This window comes from Balaenoptera ricei, chromosome 4 (assembly GCF_028023285.1).
Source record: "Balaenoptera ricei isolate mBalRic1 chromosome 4, mBalRic1.hap2, whole genome shotgun sequence".
Classification (NCBI taxonomy): domain Eukaryota; kingdom Metazoa; phylum Chordata; class Mammalia; order Artiodactyla; family Balaenopteridae; genus Balaenoptera; species Balaenoptera ricei.
This window is the reverse complement of record NC_082642.1, coordinates 116,203,857-116,218,299: the sequence shown is the minus strand read 5'-3', so window position 1 is coordinate 116,218,299 and position 14,443 is coordinate 116,203,857. Positions and strand designations below refer to the sequence as shown.

Sequence of the window (14,443 nt, the reverse complement as noted above, 5' to 3'; positions counted from 1 at the left end):
TCCTAATCCCAAATTCCTGGAAGAGAGACTGTGAGTGGCCCAGTTTGAGTCAGATCTCCATCCCTAATCCAATTCATGTCTGGGAGCCAGAGACAGAGAGAACAGTCTTCCAAAGCCCTACCCTGGGGTAGAGGCACTTTTCAGAGACAGGGCTGAACAGATATCCTAAGAGATGCTTACTAAGAATTTTAAGGTTAGTCTTTAATGAGTGCTTAGAATGTGAATTCTCTATTTTTGTATTGAGGGATGGTGCAAGTGCTTTAAAAATAAGATGAAGAAGATGCAGAAATCTTTCTGCTATTAAAGCCAAGATGCCCAACCAATATTTTTGCTCATGCAAAAATAAAATCTCCCCACATTTGCACTGAAACGGGTTGCAGGCAAAGCAAAGATTGTCCTTAGGAAGCAGATTTGGATCTGCTCCCACAATTAAACGTACTCTTGATCGAAGGCCTGGAGTTCCACACCACAGGGTACTGTAGAATAAAAAGATGATTCTGGCCTGGAAAATTTTCAAAGTAAGTGTTCCAAGTCATCAAAAAGAAGCCCAAGGAGGACTGCTCCCATGGAAAAAGTTATATATTGAGCTGCACAGTTCTGCAGCATGCTTTCCAGGATAAGCCATGGAAAAAGTATGTTGTACAAAATGAAATAGGTTGTCTAGTTTGTAGAGTTTTGATCAACTGCCTTTTGTCTGCCAAAGAAAATGATTTTAGTTTTGATAAAGTTGATGATTATACAATTCTTTCTGAAGCAGTAGAATGGCCGAATTTTTTGTATCCAGAACTCAATTCTAGTTGTTGAAAATGAAACCCATATCATCAACATATAGGAAGAAGTTTATCTTTCTGTCTACCAAGATGGCACATATGCAGTTTGTCTACAATCAGTATCAAATTGTGAAGATATTGGTTTAAAAGATGAATAAATAAAATACAATGCCTGTTTATATTACATGAAATTGTGAATGGGTATGTCAGGAAAACTTTCCCCTTTAGTTCACCATTCTTTTAGAGTGGCATTTACTTTCATTTTTCTGGAATCATAATACTAAGCCTCAGTTTTAAGTTAACTTGATCCTCTAGGCAATGAATTAAAAACTTAATGAAAGATATATATGCAAAGCAAACAGTCTTATTTTCTTGAAAATAATAACATTAAATAGTCGAGTAATACTGTGCCCCAAACCCTCTTGCTTCTAATACAAAATATTTAACTTGGAGACCTCACTCATCGTTTAAGGGAAAGCATAACATAAATAATTGAGGGACTCTGAGAAAATTGAGTCGAGCCATAGTTTTGTAGGACTATAGGTTGGCCCTTTTTAAAATAGGGTTGATTCTCCTTGAATCTTTCCAGAACCAATTATAGTGATTGGTTAAAGGTTGAGGTAAATAGTTTGGTGGTATTCAGAGCAGGCTTCAAACTGTTTCAAACAATGATCCAAAAACTTGCCCTACAACTTATTTGCTTTCAGGGGATGATCAAATGAGTTCTGGCATAAGGGGTAACAGGTCCCTGTTAGATGCCTGGGATCTAAATTACTTTGGACACCGTGCTTGGGTCCATAAAACTGAGAGAAATTACACTCCCACCCCAACATTGCTGGTTTCTGTGCTTTCACAAATACTTCTACTGAAGCCATATAAGGGACAACTGTAGCCTCAAATCTGCTTTATCATTAACTGAGAAAATTAAGTAAAGGTCTTCCACAGGAATTTGTTTAGCTCCAGATTTGGTAGTAATGAGTTTATAATTAGATGGGTTTAAATTGGGCAGATTCTTCCACAATCTGATTTTAACATGCTGTCACGCTAAACTTGCCAGAAATGTCAGTTCATTTGTTTTTATTTTTGGTTTGTTTGTTTTTACATCCATGCAATTTTTAGTAAATCAGTGCATGAGATCCATTAAATATACTCTAGACAGGACTGATTTCCCCCTGAATCTGTCTATTAAAGAAAAAAAAAAAAAAAAAAGGAATCTCTTCAGGCAGAGCATTTGATATTCTTTGTATAACAAAAGGTTATTTTATAAAGGTAACTGCCCCCCATCCCATTTCACCTTATCCTTCCTATCCTATCCATCTCATTGTGGGGACAAACATACTCAGGAGGCTGTGTTCAACATCAAACTTTTTTAAAAAAGTAGTAAATGGAGATAGAAAACATCCAGCTGAAGCAACATAATAAACAATGAGAAATTATTAGTACCTAGTTTGGAAATATAAAGACCCACTTACCCTCCTGTCCCCTCATATTAGGATATGCATGTGGAAAAATACAACCAAACTCTTTCCTCTTTGGTTCATTATATTAAATAGGACTATCAGTTTCAAGTAACAAAACCCCAACTGGCTTAATAAAAATTGGGACTTTATTGCTTTCTGTAACCAAAGTCAAGGAGTAGCATGAGATTCAGGCCAAATACAGGCTCTCCAACTATGTTCTCAATACTTTCTTGGTCTCAGTTCTGCTTTCTTCTCTGTTGGATTTATCTTCAGGCAAGTCCTTCCCATATATATATACATGAGTTTATATCTCCAGTAAAAATGGCAATTCTGATGAAACTCATATCTCCATCAACTCTACCTCTGAACCTGAGTATGAATGGTAACCTGAGAAAAACATAAGCATGATGTCAATTTAAATTTTCATGATCCATCCCTTGCCTCTCTCTCTCCAACCTCCTATTCAGCCTCTTGATCTGTGTCTCAGACATCCCAAAGTACACAGAAACAACAACTCAAGATGGTGAGCTATTTTGTGTCTCCATGTTTATGATGTCATTTCTTCAAACTAGAATGTCCCAATATCTACTCATCACCTTGGTGACTTGCAAATTTATTCTAATCATTCTAGCTTTAGCTTAGGAATCACCTCCTTTATAAACCTTCCTTCACTTCTTTCCATCAAGGTTATTACTCTCCTACTCTTCCCTCATTACCTTCACATGTACCTCCATTTTAGCAACAATTTTATTATATTACAATTAAGGCTTACATCTCTAACCCCTTCGCTAAAGAGAAACTACTATGAAGACAGGAAAATACGCTTTAGTTTTCTTTGTCTCCCCAATCCTTATATCATAGTGTTTAGCACATTCTAAATGATTAATATTTTTGTTGTTTTTGAATGAATAATGCGTCAGTAAAGAGGATCTCCTCAAGAAAATCTATAGAACTTTTTCTAAGTAATCAATCTGTGTTGCTTATCAGGATTTTTTCTTTAAATATTTTTATGAAAAATAGATCCTAAATAAATCTTTTATTTTATAAGCCTATGAAATTTGTGATCTCTATACATTTAATTACAAACCTACTTAACCTCAAATCACACTAACCTTTATATTAAAAGCTATAACCTCAAGTGTATATATATGCCTAGCAATATGTAAATATCCACTATTATTATTATGATACTTGTTGAATAGTGTTTGAAATTGAACATAATAGGTTCCAGATCAGTATTCCAGGGAATTTATGAAATTTGTAAGGAAATTCCGTTGTACACTGGATCTTTAAAGAAAATGATGAAATATGTACTTTGGCAACATGAGTATTTCAATTGCAAAAAAAAAATGTTATCAAAGATCTATCTCAACTGCCAGTAACTATATGAAGTATAGACAATTACAAATTAAACTCTTGACATTTAGAATGTTAACAGTAGTCCCAGGTGTTTAAATGCCTCAATCTCTTTTCTTTGTTCTTTGATATTTGTCACATGAAGCCTACCTGTAGCAAGGCATGTTGACCATTTATTAATGCAGACAAAAATCTCTTTAAAAAAAGAAAAAGACAAGTGTTTCATCATGCTACACTAGCTGCCTCTGCTTCTGCCTCTCCATCAAGTTGTACCAAACTCACATTTTCCAATTATCCCTGTGTCATTTGGCATTTTTATCTGAAAAGTAAATTAAGGTCATCAAGAAGAGTGAATCTTGAAGTCTTCTGTGTCCCAATGTAGCCACAGTTTGGAATACTGAATTGCATTGTTTCTGGAGAAATGACAGAGCAGTGGAGGAAAGCAAGGATGTGAAATAATTTTCTGAAAAAGTGTAATCCCAGCTAAGCGTCTTTACTTCAACAGAAATGATTCATGAGGTTTGTTTCCATCCAGCTGAGAAGAGTATTCAGTAACTGGCTTACTAGAGTGTATCAGAGAGTTTCTTGCTATTTTCTCTCTCTATCTCACTATCTCTCTCTCTTTCTCTCTCTCTCTCTCGCTCTCTCTCTCGCTCTCGTATACCAGTCTTAGGGATATTTTTCCTTTTGGTAGATGGCACCAAATGTTGAATGAATATAAAAGAAACATGTTAGTACAATCTCAGGCAATACCTCTTCCTCTAAATAGCTACTTCATTCAAACCCTAGGCTGGGAAATTTGAATAAAGAAGTTTATTCACACAATTTTCTATTAATTTATCTTTGAACATATTAAATGCCAAAATACAAAAGTGTAGGGGAATTTTTTGTGTCACTAGAACATTTTTAAGCATTAATATTACCAAACAAATCATACATGAAAACTTTTTATAGTCAGAGATGTTTAATCCTTACATCTAGAATGTGTTCTTTATCTCTTCTTCATGAAAATATGCATTTATTAATCCCTATACTGTGTAAGGCACTGTGCTAATCCCATGTGATACAGAAAGGAGAATGATATTATTTCTGCCCTCAAGAAGCTTATGACATAGTTGAAATGGGCCAAAAAATGGAAATCTTCAGAAAATGAATCATTTTTGATAGTTGAAGTTTTCAGACAGAGGTTTGGTCTTTAAAGTATTATTTTTATAATTTTTAAATACTTTGAATATTTTTCTAATAATGCATCCACAAACTCCTGTCCTTTTATATAAAATATCTTGAACATATCTCAGCATTTTTTAATGGACCTTGAATGATCATGTTAATGCATTGAGTTCTAACATAGTGAGTCCTTTGGTGCTCCTTGAATTTTATGGGGCTATTTGATCCTCAACTCCTGCCTCCAGATAGTATATATTTTGGAATTTTATGTCAGATTTTCAGGTTTCCCAGTTGTTCTTTCAGTCAGCCTAGCAGTGTGCACTTCCATTCAATTCCCTCTCTTCAGGTATCTGCTTTGTGAACTTGGAAATCAATAAACATGTCTGAAGTAAGAGTGTGAGGCACTGAAGCTGTTTTATGAGTAAACTCTGCGTTCTTTAGTATGTGAACATCTGTCAGATGTTTCTTCAGAGGCTCTTTATGTCTGTCTTGTTTGCCACTGCTCCACCGCATTCCACATAATTGAACTCGCCATCCAGCTGAATTCAAATACATGTGATAAGATGAGTATCTGAACTAAGAAAATAGCTGTGGGGATAGGAGGGAATGGGAATCAATTAAGAAATACTTTAAAATGTAGGAATGACAGGATTGATGATCTGATGATCTGCCTGCATTATGTGAGGGCTGAGTCCAAAGTTTCAGTCTTGGACATCTCTAAGAATGGTATACTTACTGCGATGGGAGGATTTTACTCTCTAGGCAATAGGAAAGTCTGAGGTTTCTTTTGTTTTGTTTTTTTAATTTTTAAATCATTTTATTTGCTGAGTATTTTAAAGTATTATTTTGAAGTATAATTATCTGGCCACATAATGTGGGATGGATTAGGAAGAGACATTGTGGAAAGGCAGTCTAACAGAAAATTATAAAAGTAGCTTAATCACGTGAGGCTGAAGTATTAGAGGCAGTACCAGTGGTAATAAAAACAAGATAATATAAGACATAATAATGATATGACTTTGGACCTGGAGTTATAGGGAAAGGTAAAATCAAAGATGACCTCATGTTTCAGGTCCAGGTGGCCAAGAGAATAACACCATCTACAAAATCACAAGATTGTCTTCATCTAGGAGAACTATTATTTCTTCAGTTTTCATTCCTATCTCACACTCTTATGTCTACATGATCATACAGTGGTGAGATTTTACAGACTCATGAGTCTCCATTGTATATTGCTACATCTTTATATATATATGCCTCATTTCATAAGGTTAAACCAATCCTGATTGCAATATATACCCTAAGAGGGGAATTTTTTTCCTGAAAAAAAATAATGCTAAGGATTTCCTGTATCGATCGTCAACAAACCTTAAGGTTAATTTACTGGGTGCTCTCCATACATTACTTTGTTGAGATTTCTGCTGTGTTTAAAAAAATCATTTGGTAAAGTGTTGAGATAATAGTATTTGAAATATTGACATTTCATCTAAAATTGGGAGTCATAAATAAAACATGTGAATATGAAACAAATTTATTTCACTGGGCAACATTTTGAGAAATGCTTTATTCAAAAAAATCATGTAAATGTTGTCTTCCATAACTTTAAGAAGATGTTAAAACAGAAAAGAGTTAACTTTAAAAAGCTATTGCATAGAAAATGACACAGAATACAAATAACAGATTTTACTTTGAAATGTAAATATAAACTAGAATAATCTTGATTACAGAGAGACAAAATCATATGCCTCCATAGAAGAAAATTCTTTGGTTAAAAATAGCCAAATTGCTTTTCCCTCATACTTTCCTTAAGGCATGAAATCTATTTTTTTAAGTATTTGGATTCCAAGTAAAGAACTTCACTTTTTTCTCTTTAAATAGCAATAACTAAAGTAAACCTCACTTAATAATGTCATCCTGACTTATGCCAGCCATTGGGTAGGTGCTAAGTCCTTGCTCAGTAACAAATTTGCAACTCTTTATGGGTAATTGCTTCCTCTTAAGGAAGTATGCTTCTTTCCAAACCATAGAATGAAATATATCATTTTAATTTACTTATCTTTTTCTAAGACTACAGCCTCATTCCATTAAGCAAAGAAACATTCCCAATCACCTAGTCACAATTAAATTTTATTTCTTACCATAGATTATTGTGTTTCTTATTGTGTTACTTCTGAAGGACAGGTTTGCTCTGTATACACATTTCTCCTACAAAACTAATTAGAAATAAGCAAGCTTCTTCTCAGGATTGAAAACATGAATAGGTGGTACTATAGACAAGTTTTCACAACAGAGGAATTTGTAGCTATACTATATTTTTATGGAATCCACTTGGTAGATGATTTTATGGTTTATTTGTCTAAGTGTCTGTTTACATTAATGAAGTCTTTGAGACCTCTAAACAAGGAACAACTCCTCACTGTCTCCCTCCTCCTCTTCCTTTTCCTTCCCCCCTCCTCCTCCTCCTCCTTCTTCCAACACATCATATTTCCAAACTCCCACTCTGCTGACTCACTGCCAAAGGCTGTTTATCCTCTTCCAGAGCACCTTGCAGTTTCTCTTTTGTAACAGTTCTTAGACTCCTAATTATTTGCTCATTGTTTATCTTCCTCACTGGACGGTAAATCCAGGAGTCTTTATTGTTTACCACTGTATCCCTAGAGTCCATCTCAGTGCCTGCCATGTAATAGGTGCTCAATAAACATTTATTGAATGAACTAATAAATTCTTAACCTTGGATTCACATTTATAAACTTAATCTACTCAACTTGATCAAATGTAGAAGCCTGTACTTTCTAGTAGTCCCTGCCTTCCAGGAAGCATTATCTCCAATAATACAGAATAATTAGAGTCCTCTGATTAAAATAGTGTTGGACAGACTTACTTCATATACATAACGTTACTACCTTCAAGGTAAATCTCTACATATCTTGAAGGCAAGAATATGGATTACCCTAGGTTAATCTGACCTGTTTTATATGAGAATCATCCAATGCACACAATCATTCAATCCATTCACACAAACAAATATTTATTGAGCTACTACCATGTTTCAAGCTCTGTAGGTCAAATACTGTATTAGTTTCCTAGGGTTACTCTAACAAATTACCACACATAGTGGCTTAAAACACCAAATTCATTCTCTCACAGTTATGGAAGCCAGAAACAGAAGCATACTCTCCCCTAAGGCTCTAGGAGAGAATCCTTCCTTGCCTCTCCCACTGTCTGGTGGCTCCAGGCATTCCTTGGCTTGTGGCTGCATAACTCTAGTCTCTGTCTCCGGCCTTCTCCTCTTTATTTTCTCTTCTCCTGTCTCTTATAAGGACGCTTTTCATGGATTTGGGCCCACCCAGTTGATCCAGGATGATTGAGGTCCTCAGTTACACCTACAAATTCCTTTTGGGGGAGGTGGAGGAGGAGAGGATGTCTTCATTCAACATATTATAGATACTGTAGTGAATAAAGTCCCTGCAATAGAATTTGCAATCTAACAGAAAGACAGATTACCAAAAAAGGTAATTTCAATAAAACATGCTAGAAATTTATGGATAAAAGTAGTACAAGGGTCTATGGGAACATATATCTAGGGACCTAACAAAATCTAAACAACCAGAAAATGATGTGATGTTCATGTAGGAGGATTGATTAGGAATTGACCATGAAAGTCCAGTGCATTGAAGGAACTGGCAGAAATTTAGCATGGTTAGAGAATGATGAGAGATGAATCTGGAGATATATGCTAGAGCCATTTGTAGAGAGCCTTGTTAACAAAGTTAAGGGCTTTGGACTGTATCCTGAGATAAAGTCAGAGCCCTGTGTTTGGCTACATTAATATGATAAAAAGGCAGAAATTATCCCTATCCGGACCAAGAGCTGAAGCACAGGTCCTATGAATTCCTCTTATTTCCGTATGGCAAATCTTATTCTTCCCAGTATTTGATTGCAGCCTTAGTGAATAACACAATATCATAGTAAAATTGCTCTGAAGGATTGTGTTAAGAATATTTAATTCAACATTCTCATTTTTACAGACATGAAACCAAGGTCAAGCAAGGCTATGATGGTTCTAGAACACACAAAAGAGCCCCAAGCCAGTTGTTCTGTTAGTGTAAATGGTGGTGCAAAATAGTGGCAATAGTATGGGCTTGGAGACTGATAAATCAGGGTTGGGTGGCCAGCTTTCTTGTGTACAAGACGTGTGACCTTAGGCAAGTAATATAACCACTTAAACTAGGAATAATAATAGTACCTACCTATTAAGATGTTGTGCAGATAAATTTGATAATGAATTTGAAGCACTAAGCATACTGCTAGAGGATAGTTTACTATTGAGTACATATGGCTATTGTTGATGTTGATGATGAGATTCATAATGTTTTCATAATCAACCCAGCCCCATCACCATCATCCAGAGAATTTTACTATCAGTATAATAGTATATCACATTATATACGCTTATTTTCAAATGACTTATTTTCAAATTATATATATATATATATATATATATATATATATATATATATATATATAATATTCTCCACAGAGGAGTGTTTCGAATTCCTAGTACAGATGTTTAAGAAACAATTATGCAGAAATATACATTTTTCCAAGTGTCACATCTTAATACTGTTATCCTATTAAAGTTTTAATTGAAGCAAAGTTCATAAATATGTAATCACAAGGGTAAAAAAGAAGATATATTAGTAGTACTGGCATTTTACTGAGCAATTATTTAAATTAAACAACACAATTTTCTATAATGAGGTAATCTGATTTTCCAAAGGCACCCAATTACATAATCATCTCCACCATCTGAACTTTGAATACATGGTGTCAATAAATCACTTGCTACCCGGCTACCATGAAAACACATGCTCCAGGTTTAAAACTCTTGAACTATATATTTTACAAATACACCAGTTGGTAAGTAAATAATGTTTTCTTTTTAAATGCTACCTTCTTTATCTTCAAAAAGTTAATGTTTTCTATAACATCTACTCCTTACAATTTGTTATTCAATAATTTTCAATGAGAAAATGTGACGTTTTAAAGCACACATTAATTCCCATGGTATCAGTGTTATTTTGAAGATTAGGAAATCCAGTGAGGACCTAATAAAAAACCTTCAGTACGTTATTTATTGGATAAGATTCAACTATTTAACTTGTCTCTACACAGATTGTGAGCTACAACTCAACACTGAAATAGATTGCCTGAAAATATCTTGATTAAATCATAGTGACTAAGGTCTAATTCCAAGGTTTAGTAAATTTCTTACTAAAACCTGAACATAAACGACTTTTGTTTTTATTTACGTTTAGATTTCTTAAAAAGCCTCCTAAATTCTTGACTGGTTTCTTACTGACTCAACAATAGCATTTAAGGTTTAGATAGTCTCTAGTAGATATGTCATTTTTATGAGAAAGTTATTACTCTGGCTATGAATTTGCACATAGTTTACCCCGTACTTGATTTCCAGAAAAACATCTACTTCTACGGAAAGTACCCAGGTTTAATAAATTTAAATTATTATGGTAGAGAATTAAGCGGTTTGCTTTTCAGTTATATTCATTCTTTGATTCAGTTTGCTGCTTTCAACTGATTAGATTAATCGTTTTTATAGTAATCTAAAAAATCAAGCTTTATTTAAGTTAAGGGATATTGGAGGCACTGATCGATTTAATGTTTTAGAATATTGATAATTAACTGAATTATTATTGCAAGTTATAGCATAAGAAGGAGAAATGAAACAAATATGTAAAGCCTGAATTCTGGTGATAGTCATGCGTGAGCTGGATCAAGTTCTTTAACTTCACTGAGCTTCAGTTTCCTTACCTCTATTATTAAGCAATTACCCATATGCTGTCCAATAAAATTGTATCTCATTAAAACTTCAGTAATACAGAGAATGAAAAGTGCTAATGAATTAATTGAACTAAGATATTTTAAAAGATACCTGGAAGGTTAGTGAAACACGCAGCCCTTGCAGTTTTGATACAGTTTTGTAAGTGAGAGAAGTAATATGCTGTTACCATACATAATCTATACTTTTCCTCAAACAGGGAAGCTTTTAAATGCCATTTTTTTAATGACTGCTAGTCAAACATCTAAGCAACTACTATGTATACCCTTGTGCTCTAGAGTTGGAAATTCATAACTTTGATGTTTGAATTAAGCTCTATGAAATATAAAGAAGTTTGTTCTTAAGTTGTGCAATAATAGCCTTTTCACTTTGTGAAAACAGACATCAAAACAGTCTGTAAAGCCTGGTCTGTTGGTGTATGGTCAGGCCACTCAGGATGGCTCTCCTCTTGCCCTCTGTCCACCCACTGCTCGACCAGCCCATGCTTCACCTACACCCACATGACTATACAATCCTCTTAATTATAGGGTTGAATCAGTAACTGCCTACATGCTTGCCACCTGTACCAGCTGCTGGTTTCCCTGGTAACTGATGAGCCCGCCTAAAGTCAATTCCCCCTATAAATGGTAGCTCCACCCCACCCCCATAGTGAAGACTGCTGCTGTTTCCTGCCTGCTCTCTGCTTTTCATGATGGGGTGTCGCTCCAGGACTTACAGACTTGTAAGAATCCCTAACCAATAACCCGTCGCTGTCTCTGTCACTGTCTGCTGGCTCTTTCTTTTGTCTCTCAGCTGGGCAATTAGAAGGTTTGCAGGCCTGCAGGGTGTAGCCCAACAGTTGGCAAAAGTGTTCAAGGAAATAATTTAGCAATTATGTAAACAAAATCCTTTAGTCCGTCTGCTGAATTAATTTTGCAAAACCTACTTAATCTTAAAATGAAGGGTACTAAGAATCCATCTGCTTTCTTGGTATTTTTGCAAAAAAGAAGAAAGGGTTATGTGGTGGGTTATGACCTCAGTCTTCAGCCCTCATTTGGGGTTTGCATCTTGTGTGCCAAATAAAGGGCAAATATGGTGAGATTTTTTTGGTATGCATTACCATATTTTCAAGCATATACTAAGCTGTAAAACAATTTGGTAGTGAAATGTCACCCAGGGAAATGTTAATATTGTACCTGTGTTTCAGCTTCTGACATGGCAGCAGAACAAGGGCAGATTCTCGTGATAGCCACCGCGGCCGTGGGAGGATTCACTCTCCTCGTCATTCTTACTTTGTTCTTCTTAATCACTGGCAGGTAACTGAATTATACCAGAGTATTTCCAAGATTTGTGAATAGCCATTCTTCTTATACACTGTGTGTTCAAGGGCTTTTAAACTTAACAAAGCATACTTGTGAGAAAAAGGGGTCAAGGCGGATTGCACTCTGACAGTGAACTCTATGTGGCAATAGAACCACCATGGCAAGTTCTCTGTGTCAACAGTTCCCTGAATATGGAAGCAACCAAAGACTTGATAAAAACACTTTGAAAACAATGAGTGATAAAATCCTACTTAATAAGTTATGTCTGGGTTTTTCCTTTACTGCAATAAAATTATACCATTAAAGGGATTTTGCTTGGAAAAAAAAATAATTCAACAGAGAAACTGAACAATTTATATAAAGTGTTTTATAAACTTAATATTATAGAAATGTTTTATTTTATCCATTAAATATTGAAAGGATCTATATTAGAACTATATTAATGGTTATATAAATCAAGTTATTTTTCCACCTAAGAGTAATATGGATGAAAATTTAAAATAACAATAAATTTAATGTAGCAAAAGACCTAGACTTGAATCCCAACTAGCTGGTCAAAGTGCTTCATCCATCGAAACCTTAGATTTCTATTTTTACACAGTTTGGTGTCACAAAGCATTAAAATGCTTTATTGATTTTTAAACATATTAGATTGTTTCCATGAGCCAGTTACTGACAATGCAGAGATGTGAATGAAGATAATGTGTATGAAATTACTTAAAAGAATGTGTCAGTTCTTATTGAGCCCTTGATATTTGGCCCAGACTTTTGTCAGAAATTGTGAAGTCTTCAGATCATATTTTCACTCCTACAAGGGGAAAATATTCCATCTAAATTATCAATAGTGGCACAAAATACCTTGAGAGTTTTCCTGATGCAGCAAAATATCAGTGTCATGATTTAAAACTGTAATAAGAATGCCAGCGAAACAATACACATCCTTACTGACTCCAGCTAAAGTACACCAACTCTACTGGGAAACCCTGATTATTTGATGATGCACAGAAATTACCTTCAGAGCCAGTAGTTCAGCAAACTATGAACACCCTTTGCTTTATTCATTTTTAAAACTCTTACATACCAATATTTTGTTAAAAATCATTACAGAATTATAGAGGATATGCATATATGAAAAAATATTATCTGAAATTTTGACAGCAGACTAGAAGTATAGATCAATAAACTGACAATTACTTAGGCACTTATCAAGTGTGGGTGCCTGAGGAAATGTAACTGCTACCTGTTAAGAGTGTATCAGATTTAGTTGTAACAAATCTACTTTATAGGATTTATCAAGGAACAAAGAAACATGAGGATATTCTAATGTGTTTAAGTTGAAATGGTGACTTCCTTATGAAATTAATTGTAAAAGGGGCACATTTACCCCTATGTTCACTTAAAATTTTCAGGTGTATAAATAGACATAGCATGACTCTTGCAATTAATAGTGTCTCAGAGTTCATTTAAATAGCAGTGTCATATTTATTGTCAATTTTAAAGAATGCCTCTAAATTCATAATGGAAATTGATTCAAATTATATTTTATTTAATAGTGATTCAACATGTAGCAAAATTGGTTCTGATTTTTAAATTATATTTTATGTATTTGTAGAACATGAGCTAAGGCCTTATTTCCTCATAGAGTATTTCAGCAAACAGTGATTTTAAATAGCACATACACATGTAGAAAAACATTTCATTAAAATATCAGAAAATACTGCCTTTACACATAAATATGACAAAAGAAGACTTTACAGTCATTGTAGGCTAAATAAAATTGGCTAATAAACCTGAGAGTTGGGCTTGACTGTTATCTTTATTTGGGATTCCTGAAGCAGAATTTGAACACCATTTTTAAAAAGATTTAATAATAACCAAAAAAATTGAAAGTTGAAAATAATTTAGTACAATTTCCATGTTTGCCAAATTTATGTGACATCAGAAACTGCCTTAACATTCTACATACTGGAAAAAAACAAGTTCAGTTACATAAGATAAAATAATTCATTCTGGAGCATCTCTTAAGCACTATGCTAGGGAAGCATTCACTGGAAATTATTCTATGAAAATTGTAAGACGTATCTGAATAAATACGCAATTTGTCAATAGGATCTGAGACCAAATTCACACTGAAAGATTGGGTTGTGCACCACAGATGTATTCTGTTTAACCATTTGGAATTAGCAACTTGATGAGCTGTCAGATAATATGGATGTTGCCGAATTTTTCACGTTGAAGAAGTCGTAGGAGATAAGCACCTGCCCGTTCTTCAGAGCGTGATTCTTCCGAGAAAGAACAGAACATGCCTCCACCACCTTTGTAATATTAAAAAAAGAAAATGCTGTTTAGCTCTGAAACTGGAAGACAGTTGTCTAAATTTCTGTGATTCTGAATCAAAAACAATTTTTCCATTGTGACTTTTAATGCGTTTCATCGACTCTAGCTATTAGAGACCATATAAGGAAAGACATGATGGTTATTGCTTGTTATTAAATATTTTCTAAGCTTCCTATCATTTGGATCAATCAA

At 34.4% G+C, this 14,443-nt stretch overlaps 1 protein-coding gene across 2 annotated transcripts in view; it reads left to right on the top strand.

Annotated features, from left to right (window-relative positions):
- Positions 1 to 14,443, top strand: part of EPHA6 (EPH receptor A6) — an 853,164-nt gene that overhangs the window by 579,242 nt on the left and 259,479 nt on the right. For both annotated transcript variants that reach the window (XM_059921344.1, XM_059921343.1), the window contains one exon: positions 11,800 to 11,908. In XM_059921344.1, the coding sequence (XP_059777327.1) occupies positions 11,800 to 11,908 (109 nt within the window). The remainder of the gene's footprint in view (positions 1 to 11,799; positions 11,909 to 14,443) is intronic.